Source organism: Prosopis cineraria, unplaced genomic scaffold, assembly GCF_029017545.1.
Source record: "Prosopis cineraria cultivar Desert tree isolate PC_DT_omini unplaced genomic scaffold, ASM2901754v1 PC4, whole genome shotgun sequence".
Classification (NCBI taxonomy): domain Eukaryota; kingdom Viridiplantae; phylum Streptophyta; class Magnoliopsida; order Fabales; family Fabaceae; genus Prosopis; species Prosopis cineraria.
Genome location: NW_026555335.1, coordinates 38,865,504 through 38,890,496, shown reverse-complemented (window position 1 = coordinate 38,890,496; position 24,993 = coordinate 38,865,504). Strand labels below are relative to the sequence as shown.

General features: G+C 33.5%; 1 protein-coding gene and 1 long non-coding RNA gene across 2 annotated transcripts; both read left to right on the top strand.

The window, feature by feature from the left end:
* The first annotated feature begins 3,215 nt into the window (after positions 1-3,215).
* On the top strand, positions 3,216-5,121 carry LOC129309560 (heavy metal-associated isoprenylated plant protein 7). The gene is made up of 5 exons (XM_054951171.1): positions 3,216-3,426; positions 3,535-3,754; positions 3,852-4,057; positions 4,163-4,250; positions 4,479-5,121. The coding sequence occupies exons 1-5, from the start codon at positions 3,418-3,420 to the stop codon at positions 4,928-4,930; spliced, it is 975 nt and encodes a 324-aa protein (XP_054807146.1). The 5' UTR covers positions 3,216-3,417; the 3' UTR covers positions 4,931-5,121.
* Positions 5,122-14,842: 9,721 nt separating this feature from the next.
* Positions 14,843-16,390, top strand: LOC129308099 (uncharacterized). Its single transcript, XR_008592538.1, has 3 exons — positions 14,843-15,003; positions 15,667-15,732; positions 16,281-16,390. It is a non-coding gene; the product is annotated as an uncharacterized LOC129308099 (long non-coding RNA).
* Positions 16,391-24,993: the final 8,603 nt, after the last annotated feature.

Genomic DNA, 24,993 nt, shown 5'->3' with positions numbered 1-24,993 from the left:
GGAGTCACGGGATGAGGGATGTGATATGATGCGATCAAATGATAACGAATGAGATAAGGCGGTAAGTGGGCCCTCCTCCCTGAGGGTGGGGCCTCCTGATCCGAGGAAGAATCCTACGGTCAATGTTAATTGGGACCCCCGGAGCACTCCTTTAGCGATTCTTAGCTTACACAGTTTCCTTTTTTTTTTTTTTTGCCAGAACTTAGCTTACACAGTTGAAAAATAAATTCTGGCAAAAAAAAGAAAAAAAGAAAAAAAAAGTTGAAAAATAAAAAATGAATGAATTATGAATCTCCTCGCATTTACAATTCCCCCACCTAAACTCCAATTTCATTACTGCTTTGGACCCACCCAATCATGGATCAACCCAATCTCCTCTGCTTTTCTCTTTCCCGGGAATGTATCTTCCCTTCTCCTCCACTTCTCTTTTTGACTCTTTTGCCCTCATTTGCTTCTTGTCCTAGTAACTCAATTGTCCTTCCGCCGACCCTTAATGTGTATTCCATCCCTTTTTTTTAATAAGGAAGAAACTATTATAACTTTAACAATTAGTAGTCAATATTTATTTTTATCGGACAAATTCATTTTATTAATTATAAAAATAATTTAATCTAAATTTTTTAATTTAAGCATAATTATTATACTTAATTAATTTTTTTAAATTATGTAAATTTAATATTTTCTCTTATATTTAAAAACGGAAGGAGTAAGTCACGTTCTAGAAAAAATTAATTTATAATTTTTTTATAAGTCACTTTATATGAAAAGATGAAGCCTTAAATATATTTTGCACCTGTGATTTGTAGAATGTCAAGAGTAGGGTATGAGGGAATTTATTATCTTATATCACTTTCTATGTTGCTGATAAAATACTGCAAGACTTTAATTTTTTCAAGGAAACAGACTTAATATATTTGAATACGAATATACCAGGAAACACACATCATGCGTGTTGCTTGGTTACAATGTAACCTATATGACTCTGCTGTCATGCATTTACCTTTTAGAGATTTACAAATCAACTCTCAAGAACTTGTAATTCATTAATTTATAGTAATTGATAATTTATTTCTTAAAAACATAACTCGTCTTTTAGGAATTTACATTATAACATTCAAGAATTTGCAAGGAATTTTACATTTTCTAGGAGTATAACTCATTTTCCAAGAGCTTACAACGAATCTGCTGTAGAATTACAACGCATCTTCCAAGAATTGAATTGCAACTTGTCTTAGCTTTCAGTAATTTGCACCTCATCTGCAACTGCAAGGAGTTATTTTCAGCTTATCTTCCAAAATTTACAATCAACGTAACCTTGTTACTAGTGTAATTTCAATGTTGCAACTTAAAACCTGGGAAAGTAAGATGTAAAAAAAAAAAAAATCATATTTTAGACTTGGGAGCATATGACTTATATTTACTGGCCAAACAAAATGACTGTATTTTTTTTTTTTGTGGAAGTCAGATATCATTAAACTTACAATTTTATTTCCCATGTTCCATATCAAAACTTAAAAGGTAAGTTGTACAAACGTGATAATCAGTTGCAAAACTTGGAAGTTCAATGTGAAATTATTACAGTTGCATATAATAAATAAAAGGAATACTATATTGTCAATGTAGTAGCTATACAAATTTACTTGGGATTAATTGTAAGAGCTTCACATTTCCAGTTGCAAATCTTGAGACATATGACTTTGCCTAGAGGGATAAATGGTAATGACCAAATATATCAAGAAAAAACATGGGTTTCCAATACACTATTTATTCGAAATTGAAGTTAACTTTCAGTCAATCAGTGAATAATACAAAAACTTCCACAGTATGGGCTTGTCTGATTTTTGTTCCATTTTTTTCCCTAAAAGTTATTTTGTAAATCACTTTTTAAAATTTATTTTTTAAACAAAATAAAAAAATTTTATTATGCTCATTTGAAAATAAATTTATAGTTAAAAAATGGGCCAATTCTAGCGGTCATCAATAGTATTATTTGATGACTTATAATAGTGGTTGATCATAGCATACGACAATTTTTAATTATCAAATGTAATATACTAAAAAAAAGTAATTATAAGATGATTTCAATTTAAAAAAAATAAAAAATGAGATCTATTTTAAAAATATTTAAATTCAAAAGACTTATTTATTTTTTATTTTTAAGGAAACAAGGTTTTTGATAACAGAAATCAAACACGCGTTGAGAATGTATTAAATAAATCTCGTTTCTACAATAATATGATACAAATTGGACTTTCAAGATCGATTCAAAACACCAAAGCCATTTACATATTTTCTGGCACACTTTCTTCTCCTTTCAGGAGCAGGAACTACCGCAACACTAAAAGCTGCTCGAATTGTTTCAGTATTTAATCAAGTTCACTTTAATTAATTAAAACCAATGAATTTAGCCACACACAAAAACAGAAAAAAAAAATGCATGCATCTATCATCAACTGTTTCCTGGATTGTTAGTGCGAGTTTGAATACATTAACTAATAATTTGGGGTCAGATTAATTTATTATTTTTGCTCTGAAGCTCCGATCACTTAAGAATCGTATTGTCCTTCCTTGGCATATTGAAGTTTGTTGGTCTTTTATTGGTATTATCATGCTCCTTTGATCCTTTATTGTCATTCTCTCCAAAAGAAAATAAGCGAAGTTTTTTAAAATAAGTTTATTGTAATGCATGGTGTTGTTTTAAAAAAAAATTGTACATATATATATCACCATATACTATAGCACATAAATATGGAATCAAAAATTGAGATTGAGAATATTTAAAAATGAAAAAGGTTTTCCATGTTAATAATTACATACTCTTTTGTTTAAAAAATGAACAAAGGAATGCTTGCACTCAAATATCTCACAATACAATTAAATTTTATAGGATACATTCACAATAATTGTCAATAAACTTTACGAAAACATTGGTATTATATGCAGTTGTGAGGAATATGCGTATAGTTTTTTTACCCCGAAGAATATGAGCGAAGCTGGAATGAAATGAATGACGCATTAGTGGGTGCTGATGGGGGAAGTGGGCCACATAGTAAAACTGACAAGAGTTTACCGGGATATCTGTGAAATGTCGAAAGCGCCCCTGGAAATTGCAAAGACACAGTGTAACCTGCGGGCACCATGTGTCCCAACAACGTCCCTCCAGCACTGCACGTGCCTCCTATAAGATCCCCTCTCTCTCAAGAGGCATCACGACCCTCGACGCTACTCTCATACATTGGATTCATACCCACTCAGCTACTCCCCTCCAGATCTGATTCTTCTTCCTCAGTTGAATCGCCCCTAAATCATCACCTTGAAGCCTAATTTCTCACAGATACATCAGCCTCCCTAGCTATATATCTATATCTATACCAACGTCTCTGTTTCTGTATCTCCACTGTAACCTCAAGTCCACTCATGGGGGAGGTCAATACATTCTTCTCTTCTCTCAATACCTTTCTTCTTGTCAGTCATTCTGTCTATGGGGCTGTGATTTAGTTTTTACTTTTTTTTTTCTTGTTTTTCTGTGTGCAGGATAAGAAGAAGTCAGGGGAACAAAAGACGGAGGAGAAAAAACCAGAGGCGAAAGAGGAAGCCAAAAAGCCCGAAAACCAGGCTGAAGATAAGAAAGACCAGAAAAAACCGGAGGAATCGAAAGACAAGACTCCACCGCCGCCGGAGATTGTGCTGAAAGTTTTCATGCATTGCGAAGGCTGTGCCCGTAAGGTTCGTCGCTGCCTGAAAAGATTCCCAGGTGAGCTGAATCAATTATTCCTGCAACTTTTGTTTGATCAAGTGAAGCGGATGCTTATCTGGTGTTCTGGTCTGGATATATGTATTGTTGGATTCAGGGGTTGAGGAAGTGATCACAGATTGCAAGAGTCACAAGGTTGTCGTCAGAGGAGAGAAGGCAGATCCACAGAAGGTTCTAGAGAGAGTACAGAGGAAGAGCCATAGACAGGTTGAGCTCATTTCTCCGATCCCGAAACCACCTACGGAGGAGGAGAAAAAACCAGAGGAGAAAGAGAAGCCCGCTCCTGAGGAGAAGAAAGAAGAGGTTGAACCGGATTTTGTTTTTGTTTTTATTTTTGTCATATTAATTATGAAGTGAATTTCATAATATTTATTCTGATTTCTTGGTTTTTTTTTTTTTATTCTACAGCCCCAGATCATCACGGTGATTCTGAAAGTTCACATGCATTGCGAGGCTTGCGCTGAGGAAATCAAGAGACGCATACAGAAAATGAAGGGTGCGTTACACGTTTTCTGCAACTCCCTCCAAATACAGACACTCCGGCTTCATGCAATTCAAGCCTTCTTTACCGTTTCTTTTCTCGCATTAAAATATAATAATTTTGATTCTGACCATTTCTTTTGTTTTTAAGTTATTTAATACGGCATTAAAAAAAAAAATCCGATTCATCCTCAACCTCAACTTCAATGGTGCATTCTAATGGAGTGAAATAAATAATTCGCAGGAGTGGAATCGGCGGAACCTGATCTGAAGAAGTCAGAGGTGAGCGTGAAGGGAGTGTTCGATCCGGCGAAGTTGGTGGAGTTCGTGTCTAAGCGAATGGGGAAGCAGGCTGTGATAGTGAAGCAAGAGGCGGCGGAGAAGAAAGAGAAAGCAGAGGAAAGCAAAGAGGAGGAGGAGAAGAAAGCAGAGGAAGGAGGCAGAGGAGAGAAAGAGAAGAAGGAGGGAAAAGGAAAAGGAGAAGAGAAGAAGGAGGAGGAGGAGAGGAAAGGAGCTGGAGAGGGGGAAGCGGCGGCGGAGAAAGCAGAGGAGGAAGCTGTGACGGAAGAGACGAAGGTGGTGGAGATGAAGAAGAGCGAATACCAATACTACCCTCCGAGGTACATCATGGAGATGTACGCTTACCCGCCCCAGATCTTCAGCGATGAGAACCCGAATGCTTGCTCTGTCATGTAGGTAGATGAGAGAAATCTGCGGAATGTCGGGGGTGCCATGGGAATCAGGGCCTCCGAAGCTTGGGAGACTGATCTCTCTGTCTACCTTTTCCTTCTCCTTCTCCATATTTGCATAATCTTCAGATAAACTGTAGAATTTTGTTTTGATTCTGGTCACATAATAACTTTAGTAACATATCTCGATTTTATTAATATACTTTTGTATATTATATAGCTTTTGAACTTTGAAGCTTTTGATTTGGAGTGTGTGTGTATAAAAACACTACTAGTATCTTGTAATTTGAAGTAATGGATAGTATTAAATTAAAAATTGATTAAAAAACGAAGTGATGATAAATGATGTTTAGGAGTGAAGATAAAGGGACACAATAATTAGAGAATGAAAGGGAGAAGATCGGTGGCATTCGATGGGCATTGTGAATGAAGATCCAAGATCGATCAACTGATTTTGTGGGAATGATTCAGCTCTCTCTTTTTTCAGTGTACTTTTGGGAAATTATGAACGGTGAAAGTTGCGGGCAATTATTGATATCTCAATATTTGACATGAGATCCAACACACCTTGGGTTTCCTTCTAATTTACTACCTCCGGTTTAACGATATAATTACTATTTTATAATAACCCCCAAGGTGATTAAAATTGTTCATTAATTATAATCAGAGGGAGTGATTATTATACATGATAAACACACCTTACAATACAGTAATGAATATAATTAAACCACACATTTACTCAAAATTTACATGATGCTGCCATCTGGATTCTATACAGGAGGCACAAACACAATAGCAACAAGCGAAACTTAGCATTTTTTTTTTCTTGTCCACCAGTATCTGAACCAATGTCCAAGTAATTCGTTATCAGTAAATTTAAGCATTTTAATGTGTGTGTGTGTGGGGAAACTTGAGAGGCACATGTGTGAGTATTTTTATTTAATGAGAAAATATAGAAAGGGGATTAGTATGGTAATTTGGACCAGTTTGACAACTTATTTTAGAAACATTTTTCTATTCTTCAAAATAAAAAACTTGTTTGACAATGTGTTTTTAAAAAATATTTTAAAAAAAGATAAAATATTATTTTAAAAAAATAGATAAATAAAAATATTTTTTAGGTGTTATGAGATTATTATTTTAAAAAACAAGAGGAAATGAAAAAAATAATTATTTTTATTATTATTTGTTTTAAAAAGCAATTTCTACAAAAAACCACAAAAATACTTTCAAACACTGCTTTGAATTCGCCCCATCATCTTCTGCTAGCGCCTGCCCTCCTCCGACTTTCTGCGTTACTCAGAACGCATCTTAGTTTACTCAAAACACATGGTTTTCACCTAAAATTTCTTGAAAATGCCACTTCAGTTTTTTTCCATTTGGGAAAAAGTACAAGTACAAGCACTTTCCCTCCAGCTAAGATTGATGAACGACTCAACATGATTGACAAACCAAAGTGGAATTTCTCTTTTCCCCAGGTTGATTAGAAAATCACCCAATAATAATACCGGCCAGCGGCTGAACCACATGATTTACATCAAAACAGAAATTGGAAATTAAAATTAAGAAAAGGAAAATGAGAATTTGACTTGAGACTTTTTTTGGAAACTTTACCAACGCAATAACCTATGATATGAATGTGTATTAGTTATAATACAGGTCAATCCCTGCCATGAATTAAACGACCCCTCATCCTGAAATAATATTAGGATTCACTTTTAAATAACTTTCTCACATATCCAGAGACCAAAGACAACAAATTTTGACTCACTTTGAAATATATCTCAAATAAATCATCTGTAATAACTTTTTCAAAAAGTTTAAAATTATTTGACATGATTTAATTCAATGAATCATGTTGCAATTGGATATGTTTTCATTTAGCAGATTCTGCATTAAACACTGTACTTTTTGCTTCAGTGGGGCCACATGAATAAACAATTTTTTTTTTAAGATAGCCAATGCCCAATGGTTATTTATTCCCCAACTGTACAACTGACTCTAAAATCATGACAAGCAATATCAGTCGAGTGGATTTATCATTTAACAGAGAATTTGCTTTGTGCTGCATGAATTGGTGTGAGGAAACTAAAGCAAAAGTTAAAATTGGAGGCCCAATTTTTGATCGATTGCTTTCCAAAAGGAATTTCTTTTTTTAAAATAAAATAAAATAAAATAAAAAAGACCCTTAAACTCTGACAAAGTTGGTGTCAGTAAAAGTGGGAAGCAGTGGATACATTTCATTAGTCATAAAAAAAGTCAGTGAACTGTGCGGTTTTAATATTTAAAGGATTGTTCGCATAACATGGTGGGTTCATTTGCGTCGATGATAAGAGCACGACTAGACCCAAAGTTCTTGAGCATGCCTCTGTAGTTGACATACATCTATATTTCTTGTAAGTGAACTCTGGATCCATGGATTTTAATTTTAATTTTTAAATTTTATTTTCTATATTTAAAATTATTTATTTAAATAATATAAAAAATTCAAAAGAAAGAAAAAATGAATTTTGATTCAAAGTAAAAACAAAAAATTAACAATAACAAACTTATTTATGTTGTTTGGATTGACGGGAGACAAGAACAAGAAAAAGAAAGAGAGGAGAGAGTGATAGAGTGGTAGAGGCATTTAAAATTTTAAATAATTAACGTATAAAAAAATTAAAATTATAAAAAATTAATAAGAAGAAATAGATTCAAATTTAAATCTATAGATTTTTCTATATTTACCTTGAGGAATTGATTCAAATAAAAATCTTTCATTAATCCCAATATAACATTATCACTTTTTTATCATATTTTCAAATGCTTGCCATCAAATTGATTTGAGAATGAATATTATTTTAAGAAATTAATTATTTACAAAAAAGACAGATTAGATTAGTACTCCATTAGGTTCAAAATATAAGCATTTTTCTTCACTAATCTTTATTTAAAATATGAGTAACTTAGTATTTATAAATTTTTTTATTTTATCTCTTATATTTATTAATTTGAATTCTTGTGTCTATATATTTATGATTTTTTTCACTCATCATAAATTAAAAGCCTAATATATACTTATTTTTATTAGAATATGAATTTTATTGATACTCCTTTTAGTCTCATTTATAAAGTAGAGAGAAAAAAATTTTAATCTTATTTATAAGTCACGTCATTAAATTTTCTTTACAAATTTTCTCTTTTACCCTCTATTGAATTTTGGAGAGACAAAACATGTTATTGAAATATGTATATTTAATATGAGTAAAGTTGAGAACTTATTAAATTTTAATATAGAATTAATGAGTTTTAAAAGTTTTCCTTGATATTTATAAAGCATGTTAAAAATTACTTATAAATAGTACATGTGAATTATTATTAAAAAATTATATTTTAGGCTAAAAAGACAAGGGGGTTAAAATTTAAAAAGAATATGAGGGGAATTTGTGGACTCGAGAGTAGTGCCAGCCACAGGGTAAACACACAAGTTAATGATGATGGCAACAAATATTAGATAATGGGAGAGGTGTGTCAAGCCTCAAAGTCACAACATACATTTTCTTCAAAAGTTGTTGTGACTGTTTTGTGCCTCAAAGATTCGATGTCACATGCTAATTTCATCATTCCACCTTACTCCGCTTATTCTTTCTTAATTATTTACTTTGATTATTCTAATGTTGTTGGGAATATTCAAGCTTTTAAGTTTCATCATCGTCTCTTGTTTATTTAGTGTTCAGTTCATGCATGTGTGTCAACAATCGGATTTTTTTTTTTTTATAAGAGTCCATGTACTTTCCTCTTTTAGTTTGGATCTTGCTCCTTGGTTGGCCAAAACGAAAGAATCAAATTCAAATCCTTTTGAATTTTATATCAAAGCTCATTTGCTCGGACAAACTTTCAACATGCTTTTTGTCATTTTTCTAAATTCTCTTTACACACACACTGTGTGTGTGTGTGTCTGTGCATGTGTCATTATATAAATAACATAAATGCTCAATAAGGGAAGTATACCCATCTTAAAATATGCAACTGGTTTGGATTTTTTGAAGCCGCTTTCAGGATTTCTCAAGCATGTCACCACAGCCTATCCCATCTTCCACGTTCTTTGCTGGGCATAAACAATAATAATTTAAAAAAAAAACTTTTTTTAAAAAAACTTTTACTTATTCCAATGTGGATGATCTATCGATCTATCGATCTATCATAGCAATGAAGGAATGGAATTGTAGTTATCTTGTAATCTTGAGATGGAATTCTAATGTGACACGAAACAGATAAATTAATTCATTTTTTGTGATATAGTGGACTGTATCGATTGAGATACTCCCTCAATTCCTATATATAAATTTTTTTTATAAACTTATTTTATTCTTAAATATAAGAGGTGTCATGGTATTTTTAAATAATTAGACAATTTTATCCTTATTTTCAAAAGGAAAAGAGATATTAATTGTGTGCTTTACACACCACTTCTATGATATTAATTGATATTATTAGGGGTAAAATTGAAAAATGATTGTGATTTAATGTAATTTTAACTAAATAACAAACTTTTATTAATATGCAAGATTTAATTAAGAACATCTTATATATAGAGACGAAGAAAATACTGTAATTTAGACAAATTAAAAATGTGAGATACACACACATATAGCTATTAAAATATGTGAATGTTCCTTGTTAAAATAAATATTTACATTCAATATCCCAATCCTGTTTGAAATGAGATTGTCTAAATAAGGGAAGTTTAGTTCAACTGATTGACATAGTTGGATCAACTTATCTTGTAATCTTGAATTTGAGTTTTAAGATAAGTGGTTGCATTAAATAAATACGCAAAAGCATTCTTGCAGTACTTGTAAAATCATCATTGATAATAATGGTTCCACACAGTGAGAGTTTAGATTAGTTTAAATGAGAGGTAGTAATATTCTTAAATTTCATTTGATAATGAGGCACTGAATCAAAAAAGAAATGATATTGTCTATAATAAAAGGATATATGCAATAAAAAAATTTGAAAGCATGTTTAGGCACAAAATTAACACAAGGAGTTGAGCCACGTTCTCTTGTATTCAATTTATTTTAGAGAATCTCTAGTAAAATGTTCTCTTTAATTTTATTTATAAACTACTTCTAGCATATTTTACTGAAATCAAAGAAATCTTAAATTTTATTAATTTTGTCTAAAAATTTAACAAGTTTCTATCTTTACTCTTAATAATATTCTTAAATCTCATTATTAATATTTTTATTTAAGGCATTTAATAAAAGTAAAAATACAAAAAGAAGCCTTGAAAATTAACAAGTGTTCTATAAATAGAATTAATTTTTTTTTCTTTTTATATTTTATAAATAGGATCAAAGGAGTAAGTTATTTAAAATCAAATTCAACAAGAACACGACATATAATTTAAAAGAAATATTTTCATTCCAAATATATTAAGGAGTAAAGATGTCGTTCTTGTAAGGTGGGGAGATATTGTTTTTTCACTAATTTATAAATAATTTCACTATTTTTTATAAAAAAATGCATTAAAATTAGGAACAAATGAAGTAGTGAGAATGAAGTTGGTGGAACGTATAAAGAAGCGATATGATGGAGGAGAGTGGGGAATTAAAATTAGGAATAAATGCAAAAATAAATAGGAGAGTAAAGGGATAAGGGTTGGTTGGGATGCTTATTAATGCATCATAATAAAGCCATTTTGCATCCATGAGCTGCGTCGTTTTCCTCACTGTACGTTTCTCTATTTTTGTTCCCATCTCAACCTGAAAGAGTACTACAGTCATTCGCCACCCCACTTTATTAACCTCATTATTCCCCTGTCATTCACCTTCATTAATCACCTCTTTAATTGTAACATTCTTCTAATTAATTTCTTCAGTCTCCTTTCTACTACTTTATCCTGCACACTGCACTCTTGATTTCAAGCCTATTTTCCTTTAATTTGTCTTTAATTACTCTTTTTTTAACTCACATCCTAATTTAATGTGTCATCTTTTCCTTCTTACCTTAACCATAAAAAATTCTCTACACTCCATATATTTGAAACATTTAAAATTAAAATATAAAATTATTTAAAAAGTTTTACTTTTAAGTAGACTTTTAAATCAAGTCAGGCTTTAGATAGGCTTAAGTCTAAGTTATGAGAAAAATCTTATAAAGAATTTATGTCAGGCTTAGGTCTCTGACTTACCACACAAATTCATGCCTATTTCAACAAAACTTACCTCTATCTACTCTATTTTTACCCTTATTCTCCTCCGCCTTCCATGATTCTCTCGAGTAACACCTTACGATACCAAAAATTGTTTGTTCCCATTTCTTTTCTCTTTCTCTATTTTTTTAAGAAAATATAATTATTGGTTTCTATATTTTTTTGAATTATGTTTTTAATTTTTAAAATTTTTTAAGTATTTTTAATTCTTATAATTTTAAAAAGATTGGATGATATTTATTTTTCAAGTCTCTATAGTTTTAATTTTTTAGTACTTTTAATCCCTATAAGAACTAAAAATATTGAAAAAATTATAGAGACTAAGAGCAAAACCTGATAAAACTATAAGAAATAATGTTCTCTTTCCTTTTTTACATTTTTTTTAAAATAAACTAAAAGGTTAAAAAATAAAGAAAATGAATTTAGTACATTTTTATTGTTTGATGTTAGGGTTAAATAGCAAATTTATCTTTTAAAATCTATAAGTATCTGGAATTTTAAAATCATTTTTTGTGCAATGTTTCCCTTTAAAATTTTAAAATGAAGCAATATTGTCTCCACAATTTAAAAAATTATAGAAAATGATATCAAAGATTATAACAAAGGATTAAAAATTACAAAACATGATCCTATCATAAAATCAATAACTTTGCTATAATTTTTTAGTCCTTTTCTATAATTTTTTAGGTCCTTTTAAGTAATATTTTGATCAGCTTACGATCAAAGTTAACATTCGTTCAAGATAGAGACTATATTATATCATTTTGACATGTTGAAAAGGAAGATTGAGCCAAAAAAAAAGTTTAAAATCACAAATGTCCTTTATTTTATTTTTATTTTTAAATTACATGGTAACTTTAACAAAAAAAAATTTATCATATTAAATGGATCAAGTGAATAAGTGGTGCAGGATAACAGCTACACTAACAATTAATTTTGGAAAAATCACAACTAAGGACCCTAAGAGAAATATATTTGTAGTTGAGAACCAACGAATTTTAATTTAACACTATAATCCCTAGGGTCCTAACTGTAATTAATTTTAATTATGAAACTACGTAATTGCTCAATATTTGAGCTGACACCTATAACATCCCAAATTTTAATCCTTAAATTACTAAGAAATTAATCAAGTTTAATTATGATAATTGAGTGATTTGATGTGGTGTGTGGCTAGAGAGGTCTAATAAATGTAATCAGTTGTGATTTCAACTCTAATTATGGAGTTTAAAGTGAAGACGGGCCACCCTGATATTAGAGAAGGAGAAAAACGTGAAGGATTTTCTCTGTGCCATATGCCACAGCGTGTAGCACATCTGCCATGGCACACAGGTAGCAATGAAGAAGGAAGAGCTTCTCTGTGCCTTGCCCATGGCGTACTGCCAAAATTTTTGATAAACAGCCTTATAAATAAATAGAAAATCAGAAGGAGAAAGGGAAGAAATGAAGAGTAAGCGACAGTCCTTTTTTAGGGTTTGCCACATTGATAGTTTTAGAGCATTTTGGAGTTAGTAACTACTTGAGGTAAGTTTCATAAGCCCTAATCTCCCTTTCTTCTCCATAATGGGAGATGATTTTTGATCCATATAAGTTATGGGTCCAAATTTATTGAGTTAGATGGAGTTAATGGGAGTGGTTTAGAGTATTTAAATATAGTATTAATGATTTTAAAGAGTATTTAAACCTAGTGTTAATGATTTTAAAAGTTGTTGGTAGGTAAATATCACAAATATCTAAAAATGGCATTAATGAGAGTGTTGGAGGAGTTGTAATGCATTAATGATAGTTTAATAGCTCGTTAATGATATCAAGAGTTAAATAGAGTTAATAGACCTAATGGGTAAGCCTATTGTTGAGCAATAAGAGTGTTAGGTATTTTAAAAGTAAAAATGTGTTCTTGACAATGTTAATGAGCTTAAAATTTATTAATTGTGGATTAAGCGTTTGGGCACTATATTTGACTTGGGAATCAAACTTAGAAGCTAATTATTAAGGATAAACCTTTGACCTCTCAACGTTTAAGATAATCAGGAGAACCCTTTCTTGGGTAGTTGTTTGTGAATTGAAGGTTTATTGTGAAAATGTGTGTATTGACATGTATGACTTAATTGTGAACACGAATCATGTCATAAACCTTGATGATTGATTGAATTGTGAATATGTAATGTTTTTTTCAAAATTAAAATATACAATTGATGTCTAAATGATTTTTAAAACTATGAATAGGTGTTGGTTTTGGGATAAGAAAGGTGATGTATGTAATGTGATAATTGTGTAATGATGAAGAAATTGATGATTTGATAAAGTGAAAAATGGTTGTGAAAAAAATATGGATGTTTATTTGGATAGCGTATTATCGTGAACTCAATAAAATAATAATGAATAAATGAAATTGTGAAAATGAGTGAGCATCATACATAGCATAATCATTTGATAGAAGTTTGCCTAGAGATAGGATTAATTAACATCCATATGGTATTTTTGATTGCCTTTCAGTACGCGAGGGTATAATCGTGTCCCATAGTTTGTCGAGAAGCTGTCCCATAATTTGTCGAGGGACCAAAACCTTGCTATCTTCACCTGTTTATCGAAGACGTTAACTTAGGGCAAACGACACCTTAGAGATTTTAGAGTGGGGGAAGCTGTGGTTCAAGAGTAAGTCTTATAATCTTTGGTTGGATCACATCTCATAATGGGTGAGTTTGGATAGTTCAATCATATAGACGGAGCCCTATTTAATAGTATAACCCACAGTTTTAGTTGGATAAAATAAGAAAGGTATAAGGATTGTTTGATCATGCTATGTTTATATAACGTGTCACATAGTTATTTAAGTTTGATATGTAACTACATAGGGTAGGCTTACCGTGGTTATTGAGTGGTTAGACTTACCCTTTTATTTTAACATTTCACAAGCTTTAGCTCTGGTACAGAAAGCAAAAAGGCTCTGGAGGCTTAAGAATATGAGTATTCCTATTGCAATGCCTCTTTAATTCATTTATTGCATGTTAAAGTTTGAATATTGCTAATTAAGATGCATTTTATTTATACTTGCACTATATAGTTGCTTGTGATGTCTGAAATGTATTTTGGGCCCTGAGATGTTGTTTATGATAAGTTATAAATATTGATAGTGTCAAAATATTGGTGCAAGTGTAATAAGATTGTTTTAAACATGATATGGATGATTTTTGATAAAATATAATGCTAAAATCCCTCCCTTCTATTTTTCATACTAAAAGGGTTAAGGGATAAAATGTGAAATAATGGTGTATATATGTGTATATGTTGTGTTGTATTGTTAGTCTTTAGTCTAATAAATATGGTTTAGGTGTAACATCCTGATTTTTATATAATAAAGAAATTGTGGAATTTAGGTTTTGAGGAAAAAAATGATAATAATAGGAATTTATATTATTTGAGGTTATTTAGAAATAATATTATGATTAGGTATTTAATTATGAATTTAAAAATTTAAATTTAAAACCACATAAGCAATATTTAGTTAAGATATAATACATAAATAATTTTTTTTATGTGTGTGTTAAAAAAAAAAGAGAAGGTAGAAGGAACAAAAAAAAAGGGGGGGTGGAAGGTTGTTGTTTCTAAGTCCCACATTGGTTAGATGAGGGAAGAGAAGAGGTGCCTTCATGTATAAAAAGGAGGGGGTGTGTGCATTAGGAAGCATGAGAGGCTAAGATGCAATTTAGAGAAAATTGCAACTTTGGGCCCAAAGGTTTGAATAATTAAATTCAAACCTATAGTTTTTTTTAATATAATTTTGGGATTCACAATCCTATTTTTATATTATTTTTCTCTCTTCCTCTCACGTTGCTCGGCGTTTTCTCGCAAGGGAGGATTATTTTCTTTTTCTTCAGGTATGTTCTAACTTTCCTGTTTAGATTAGCATTTAAAAATTTATTTAATTACAAGATTAATTTTATAGTTATTTTCTAAATAATATTAGCTTTCTAGTGATATGATTATTTTGTAGGATAGAGTAAATATTTTGATTAGGATTTTTTTATAGGATAGTTAATCTGATGATATGATAGATTAAAATATAGGTTAAAACTCTTAGGGATATAATAAATATTATAGAATATTTTCTTGAGGTTGAAACTCATGTTTAAGAATTTTTGAGTTAAAATCTAGATCTATATGGTTGAATTTATGTGGAATCTGAGATGTAGGGATAAATATCTGATTATTAAATATTTATTTAAGTATGAATAGGTATTTTTGAGGTTATAGAAAGGTGATTTGAGGTTTCAGGATAATTCTAAAATTTTTAATTTATTTTTGAACGAATTTTTAGAATATAGAATGATGAAATTGTGATACTAGAAGTGATTTGAGGATAAAAAAAATAGTTTATTAGGGTACGAGAATTTTAGAAAAGAATTTAGAAAGTTAAATGAGGCATAAATCTTAAATTAGTATTAATATGGATTATAGATCTAAGACTTTCTAACTCTTTAAATTAGAGTTATTTATTTTAATGTAAAATTAATATATAGTATTGTGAAATAATTATGTAGATTATATTGACAAAGATAGTGGTGAAAAAGGAGTTGTGAAGGGGAACTTGTTATTCAAGACACAAGGTAACCATTATTAATGTGTTGTGATGAGTGTGTTTGTGAATGGTTATGTGTTGTTTTGTTGTTTGGAAAAATTATGAATTATTGAAAATAAATACTGTATATACTTGTTTGAAATTATTGCCAAGTGGGTTAAAAATTTATTTTTTATTTATCATGATGAGATATTATTGTTCGGATATATTCCTGTTTGGATATTTGAATGATGCATGACTTGTCAGGGTATTTTAATGTATGGTGTTAATGGGAATTTCTGTTCGGTTAATTATTACCACGTGGTAAGCCCTCATTGGACCCAATGAGTGGCGTGTCGCTTGGTCCAACTCACCTTTGGCTGGGTGATTTGGCGTCCGAGCATGGTGAAAGGAGGAGATAAGGTGCAGTCATGCAATTAAATACTTGTTCGGTTTGTTTGAAATATTGTTTGGTTAAATGTTTTGTGTGCCCACTTAGCAATCGCATGATTAGTTACATCCGCATGCATCATTACATATTAATTTTTGGTTACTGGGACTTTTAAGTCTCATTCCCCGTGGTTAATATTTTTACAGGAGCGAATCCGGCCGAGAAAGCACTAGAGGTGTAATTATGGTGTATGAGACACCATCTTTTACGTTGCCTCTTATTTTGGATTATACAATGTATCTTGTGCCAACTTAGGACATATCTTGTCTATGGAGCATGTAAACTCTAATCCTTTTTATTAAATGCATTTATATGTCCAAGAGGATTATGTCTGTCCCTTTTGATTCATGACCTAATTTAAATAACATGCTATGAGGATCATGTCTGTCCCTCATGGTTCTAATTGCTTTTTGAGATATTTTAAGACCTGTGGTATATTGTCTTGGATGTATCATGGTAGAAATTTTTCTACTATGATAAGGGTATGATAAGGGTTCAATGAAAAAAAAATGATTTGTTGAATTAATAATTTGTGAAAAATCGGTTTGTAAATTTGAGGGTGTTACATATTGGTATCAGAGCATATAGTCGGTTGGCAATATACATTGTTATGGTGCTTCTCATTGTATGGCCATGATATAGCTAGGCTAATTTTATTATTTATATCTTGTATCCTTTAGGAGGGGAGAGAAAATGCCTGTTACTCGTGGTAACTCAGGATTCCAACTTGAGCACCTACCACCGCCACTGCCAAATGAGGAGCCTGACTTGGCGGAATTAAGAATGCTTGTAAAAACATTAACAGACAAGGTTCAAGGATACGAACAAGAGTTGACGGAGCTAAAGAGGCAAAAGGTAACTGAAAATGGAGATAGGGCTCATGTTGAGAGTCATGTGGAGGAAGGCAGTTCCTCACATCCTGCCACTCCGAGAGATCATGAGTCTAGAAGGAAGGAAATTAGGCAGGAGGAACAGAGAGCCCCACCGACCATTACTGATGTGTGGAAAACTGTTAGGAAGTTTAACCCTCCTACGTTTGATGGTAACCTTAAACCATCCGTGGTAGAGGAATGGGTAAAGAGACTCGAATCCATCTTTCGAGTAGTCACATGCACCAGCAATCAAAAAGTACAAGTAGCATTAGTGCTCCTAGTGAAAGGAGCAAGAGATTGGTGGGAGACAGCAGGGCCCAGGGATGATTCTACACTCTCCTGGGAGGAATTCAAGGAAAAATTATTCAGGCATTACTTTCCATCAGAGTTAAGGTCTGAGAAGGAAACGGAATTCCATGCTTTTAAGCAAGGGAACCTCGATGAGGACACATTCATTGCTAAGTTTCAGGAGTTATCTAGATACTCCACGTACCTGCAGTATAAGGATGATTCCGAATGGAAGGCTAAGCGCTTATTGGAGAAGGCTAGACCAGAATTGAGGGAGCAATTAGCTCATCTAGATATCCGAGATTATGATAAAATGTGCATAAAACTACAAGTAGTAGCTCGCAGTAAGAAGGAGGTCGAGAGAGAGAAGAGGGGTTATTCATATAGTAGACCCCCAACCTACCCTCGACCCACCGGAGGCATTATGAAGAAAAACCATCAGGGTTCGAGTAGCTCATGGAACCAAGGAAGGCAGAAGGGTCCATTTCAAAGGGGCCAAGAACAGAGGAGCTATCATAGTAGTTATCACGGGTCACAGAGGAGCCCAACAGTATCTACACCTGCCCTGAGTACAGCGAGCTCTCAACAGTGCACTAAATGCGGGCGTCGTCATTTCGGACAGTGTTGGGTCTGTTACATTTGTGGGAAACCCGGTCACATTGCAAAGTTTTGTGGGGACAACCAGGGCTTAAATATGAAGAACCCTTCCCAACATCCTGCTGTCTCTGGCCGTGTGTTTGCTCTTACTCAGGACACCATGAACTCCCCAGATGCCATTAGAGGTAACATCAAAATCCTTCATCATGATATTGTTGCACTATTTGATTCGGGTGCTACACACTCTTTTATTTCTGAAACTTGTGTAAAGGACCTTGATTTGCCTGTGTGTATTTTACCTTTTGATATGAATGTGTCTACTCCTGCGGGAGAATCTGTAAGGACTGCTAAGGCATGCCTTAACCTAGTAGTCGAGTTTAAAAATAGGAAAACAACTATGGACTTAATTATCCTACCACTGAGAGGTATGGATGTAATTGTGGGAATGAATTGGATGGCTGCAAATGGTGCTATCCTAGATTGTAGAGAGAGGAGTGTGTCTTTATCTTCTTTATCGGTGACCCCAGTCGAGACTCAAGATCATGTTTTCTTGTCGGCGGCGCAAGTTGATAGATGTATGAAGAAGGGTTGCCAGGCCTACATGGTTTTCTTCTCTATCCAAGCTGAGATTGATGAAGGCGTGAAGAATATCCCAATTGTCAAAGAATTTACGGATGTATTTCCAGACGAAGTCTCCGGTTTACCCCCAAAGCGCGAGGTAGAGTTCTCAATTGAATTGGTACCCGGTACAGGGCCAATTTCTAAGGCTCCTTATCGGATGTCCCCTTCAGAGTTAGCGGAACTGAAAAAGCAAATTAAAGAGCTACTTGAGAAGGGTTTCATCAGACCGAGTGTTTCACCTTGGGGATCTCCAGTCCTTTTTGTAAAGAAGAAGGACGGAAGCCTCCGATTGTGCATTGATTATAGACAATTGAACAAAGTAACCATCAAGAACAAATATCCACTTCCGAGAATCGATGATTTGCTGGATCAGCTTGTGGGATCCGCAGTTTTCTCAAAGATTGACTTAAGGTCAGGGTACCACCAATTGAGAGTGAGAGCAGAGGATATACCTAAGACAGCATTTCGGACGAGATATGGGCATTATGAATTCATGGTGATGCCATTTGGACTTACGAATGCTCCTGCGGTATTCATGGATTACATGAATAGGATCTTTCGACCCTATTTAGATAAGTTTGTAGTAGTGTTTATTGATGACATTCTTATTTATTCAAAGGATGAGGAGGCTCATGGTGAACATTTAAGAATCGTCTTGCAAGTTTTGAGGGAACATAAGCTTTATGCCAAATTAAACAAGTGTAAATTTTGGCTCCAAGAAGTAAAGTTTTTGGGCCATGTTGTGTCCAGAGACGGAGTTGCGGTGGATCCTAGCAAGATTGATGCAGTGATGAAGTGGGAACAGCCAAAATCTGTTACAGAGATACGAAGCTTTTTAGGTTTAGCAGGTTATTATCGTCGCTTTATTAAGGGATTTTCGCAAATTGCGATGCCCTTAACTAAGCTGACTAAGAAGGATGCCCCATTTATTTGGACTGACAAATGTGAAGCTGCTTTCCAAGAATTGAAAAAGAGGTTAACCACTACTCCAGTATTGACTATTCCTAACCCTGTGGTGCCGTACACTCTGTACACTGATGCTTCTTTAAAGGGTTTAGGATGTGTTTTGATGCAAAATGACCGAGTGGTTGCCTATTCCTCCAGACAGTTGAGACTACACGAGGAAAATTACCCTACTCATGATTTGGAGTTAGCTGCAGTTGTGTTTGCTCTGAAGATATGGAGACACTTGTATGGATCTAAGTTTCAAATCTTCAGTGACCATAAGAGCCTGAAGTATTTATTTGATCAAAAAGAGCTTAATATGAGGCAGCGACGATGGATGGAATTTCTAAAGGATTATGACTTTGAATTACATTACCATCCGGGTAAGGCTAACGTGGTAGCTGATGCCTTAAGTAGAAAGACTATTCATGCTGCACATTTGATGGTTCATGAATATCATTTATGGAACAGTTTTCATGATGTTCCAGTAGATGTGATTGAACATCAAATGGCCGCACTCCAGGTAGCAGACTTTGAGAGCAAATTCTGGGAAGATCTCAGAGTCTCACAGCAGAGTGATGACTACTTAAGGAATATAAGGAAGGAGATAGTGGTAGGTAAGCCCCAAATTTTACCATCTCTGAGGACACAGTGATGAAGTATAAAGGTAGAGTTTGTGTACCTAATGATCCAAGATTGAGGAATATCCTTTTAGAAGAAGCTCATAGGAGCAAATATACAATTCATCCCGGTATAACTAAAATGTACCATGATTTGAAGCGAGGTTGGTGGTGGCCAGGAATGAAGAAAGATGTAACTGAATTTGTTTCTAGATGTTTAACGTGTCAGAAGATAAAGATAGAACATCAGAAGCCAGCTGGAACACTGCAACCGTTAGATATTCCAAAGTGGAAATGGGATGATATTTCTATGGATTTCATCACTGGACTGCCAAGAACACCCTCGAGTAAGGATGCTATTTGGGTGATAGTAGACCGACTCACCAAATCAGCTCACTTTTTGGCGATCAAGTTTACCTCTACATTAGAGAAATTTGCTGAGATATACATTAAGGAGATAGTTAGACTTCATGGTATACCCTCTAGAATTGTGTCAGATCGTGACCCAAGGTTCACTTCAAACTTTTGGGGTGCGCTACAGAAGGCTATGGGTACCAGACTGAGTTTTAGCACCGCATACCACCCCCAAACAGATGGACAAACAGAGAGGACGATCCAGACTTTGGAGGACATGTTGAGAGCTTGTGCCATTGAACTACCAGGTAGTTGGGATAATCATTTGCCATTAGCTGAATTTGCTTATAATAACAGCTATCATTCTAGTATTGGGATGGCGCCTTATGAGGCCTTGTATGGAAGGAAGTGTAGATCGCCTTTATGTTGGACAGAATTAAGTGAGAGGAGTATCATTGGTCCAGAAATTGTAGAGCAGACCACCCAGAAGATTGCAATGATTAAGCAAAAATTGCTAACGCTCAGAGCCGACAGAAGAGCTATGCTGATAAGAGGAGACGGCCGTTAGAGTTTGAAGTAGGAGATCATGTATTTTTGAAGGTTTCTCCAGTGACAGGCATTGGTAGATCCATTAAGGCAAAGAAATTGACACCTAGATTTATGGGCCCGTATGAGATCTTGGAGCGAATTGGATCTACTGCATATAGAGTTGCATTACCTCCACAGATTGCAGGTATCCATAATGTGTTCCACGTATCACAGTTGAAGAAGTACAACCCGGATCCCTCCCATGTTATTGAACCTGAAGAAGTAGAATTGAGGGAGAATTTGACCTTTAGATCCGAACCGAAGCGAATTGAGGACTTTAAGGACAAACAACTACGCAATAAGACCATCCGACTCGTGAAGGTGATTTGGAAGGGTGGAGCCCTAGGTGATGCTACTTGGGAGACCGAGGAGAGTATGAGGCGAGATTATCCACATTTATTTGCTTAGGTACATAGTTTCTAAGCTTATCTATTAAATTTTGAGGACAAAATTTCTAAAAGGAGGGGAGAATTGTAACATCCTGATTTTTATATAATAAAGAAATTGTGAAATTTAGGTTTTGAGGAAAAAAAATGATAATAATAGGAATTTATATTATTTGAGGTTATTTAGAAATAATATTATGATTAGGTATTTAATTATGAATTTAAAAATTTAAATTTAAAACCACATAAGCAATATTTAGTTAAGATATAATACATAAATAATTTTTTTTATGTGTGTGTTAAAAAAAAAAGAGAAGGTAGAAGGAACAAAAAAAAAGGGGGGGTGGAAGGTTGTTGTTTCTAAGTCCCACATTGGTTAGATGAGGGAAGAGAAGAGGTGCCTTCATGTATAAAAAGGAGGGGGTGTGTGCATTAGGAAGCATGAGAGGCTAAGATGCAATTTAGAAAAAATTGCAACTTTGGGCCCAAAGGTTTGAATAATTAAATTCAAACCTATAGTTTTTTTTTAATATAATTTTGGGACTTCACAATCTCATTTTTATATTATTTTTCTCTCTTCCTCTCACGTTGCTCGGCGTTTTCTCGCAAGGGAGGATTATTTTCTTTTTCTTCAGGTATGTTCTAACTTTCCTGTTTAGATTAGCATTTAAAAATTTATTTAATTACAAGATTAATTTTATAGTTATTTTCTAAATAATATTAGCTTTCTAGTGATATGATTATTTTGTAGGATAGAGTAAATATTTTGATTAGGATTTTTTTATAGGATAGTTAATCTGATGATATGATAGATTAAAATATAGGTTAAAACTCTTAGGGATATAATAAATATTATAGAATATTTTCTTGAGGTTGAAACTCATGTTTAAGAATTTTTGAGTTAAAATCTAGATCTATATGGTTGAATTTATGTGGAATCTGAGATGTAGGGATAAATATCTGATTATTAAATATTTATTTAAGTATGAATAGGTATTTTTGAGGTTATAGAAAGGTGATTTGAGGTTTCAGGATAATTCTAAATTTTTAATTTATTTTTGAACGAATTTTTAGAATATAGAATGATGAAATTGTGATACTAGAAGTGATTTGAGGATAAAAAAATAGTTTATTAGGGTACGAGAATTTTAGAAAAGAATTTAGAAAGTTAAATGAGGCATAAATCTTAAATTAGTATTAATATGGATTATAGATCTAAGACTTTCTAACTCTTTAAATTAGAGTTATTTATTTTAATGTAAAATTAATATATAGTATTGTGAAATAATTATGTAGATTATATTGACAAAGATAGTGGTGAAAAAGGAGTTGTGAAGGGGAACTTGTTATTCAAGACACAAGGTAACCATTATTAATGTGTTGTGATGAGTGTGTTTGTGAATGGTTATGTGTTGTTTTGTTGTTTGGAAAAATTATGAATTATTGAAAATAAATACTGTATATACTTGTTTGAAATTATTGCCAAGTGGGTTAAAAATTTATTTTTTATTTATCATGATGAGATATTATTGTTCGGATATATTCCTGTTTGGATATTTGAATGATGCATGACTTGTCAGGGTATTTTAATGTATGGTGTTAATGAGAATTTCTGTTCGGTTAATTATTACCACGTGGTAAGCCCTCATTGGACCCAATGAGTGGCGTGTCGCTTGGTCCAACTCACCTTTGGCCGGGTGATTTGGCGTCCGAGCATGGTGAAAGGAGGAGATAAGGTGCAGTCATGCAATTAAATACTTGTTCGGTTTGTTTGAAAATATTGTTTGGTTAAATGTTTTGTGTGCCCACTTAGCAATCGCATGATTAGTTACATCCGCATGCATCATTACATATTAATTTTTGGTTACTGGGACTTTTAAGTCTCATTCCCCGTGGTTAATATTTTTACAGGAGCGAATCCGGCTGAGAAAGCACCAGAGGTGTAATTATGGTGTATGAGACACCATCTTTTACGTTGCCTCTTATTTTGGATTATACAATGTATCTTGTGCCAACTTAGGACATATCTTGTCTATGGAGCATGTAAACTCTAATCCTTTTTATTAAATGCATTTATATGTCCAAGAGGATTATGTCTGTCCCTTTTGATTCATGACCTAATTTAAATAACATACTATGAGGATCATGTCTGTCCCTCATGGTTCTAATTGCTTTTTGAGATATTTTAAGACCTGTGGTATATTGTCTTGGATGTATCATGGTAGAAATTTTTCTACCATGATAAGGGTATGATAAGGGTTCAATGAAAAAAAAATGATTTGTTGAATTAATAATTTGCGAAAAATCAGTTTGTAAATTTGAGGGTGTTACATATGGTTCAATGGTACCAGGTTCAACCTCAACTTTGTTATGTAGGAGAGGTTGGAGGATCGAACCTGGGGAGGCTCTCCGCAAGGAGAATAATCCGTACACTACTGCGGGGAAGCCTTTGTCTCCTGATGCTCACCGTAAGGGGTGGGGTCGCCTGTTGTGGGGCCTAGGGGGAGAGTGTCCAGCGCCGCAAAAGACCTCGGGGAGGCGGGGTGAGCGGAGGGCTGTTACATTAAAAGGCGCCTTTTATGTAACAGTACGGAGCCACCCCTTGGGCCTCGACTCGGTACTGGACTCTGGCCCATCACTGGACCAAAGCCGACTTTCCCACAGGTGGTACTGTGGTTATTCCTCACCACTGCCTCTCCAGGGTCTTTTGGAACCTCCCCAGACTCGAACCTCCAACCTCTACCACCTTAACAAAGTTAAGGCTAAGTCTGGTACCATTGAGTCAAGTGACTCAATGGTACCAGACTTAGCCTTAACTTTGTTAAGGTGGTAGAGGTTGGAGGTTCGAGTCTGGGGAGGTTCCAAAAGACCCTGGAGAGGCAGTGGTGAGGAATAACCACAGTACCACCTGTGGGAAAGTCGGCTTTGGTCCAGTGATGGGCCAGAGTCCAGTACCGAGTCGAGGCCCAAGGGGTGGCTCCGTACTGTTACATTAGGTGCTAGGAATGGCTTTCAGCATTTCTATAGAATTTTGGACATTCTTTAGTTATGAAAAGTGAGAAATGTTGTAAAAATATATTTGAGCGTCCAACTTCCTTGTGTGACTTAATTTAAAAGTAAAACCTATGCCATCAGTAGTTTATGAGAAAAGCTTTCCGTAAATACATATATCATCTCATTCGGACATTAGAGAAGAAATAAGGCACTCTAGAAGTTACCTGGATCTATTATCAAATGACAACAAAATTGCTATCATGAGTGTGTAACATACTGTGGTGCATGATATAGAGAGTAACAAGCCGCTGTGCACTATGCACGAGCCGCAGCACACTACTTTGTTTTCAAAATTTAGAGATTTTTTAACTGTTTTCAACTCCTTTCACTCCTTTGAAGTATTTCATACTTTGGTAACATTGTGTTACTCTGATTAGAAGTTAATAAATGATTTTCAAAGTATTTTTAAACTATGAAAACTCGAGATCTCATTTTTTAAATTACAAACTTGGCAATCTCTTTATAGGTTAATCCTTTAATTATTTTGGATTATGATTTTAATTGTGATTAGATAAAGAAAATATTTCAACACTT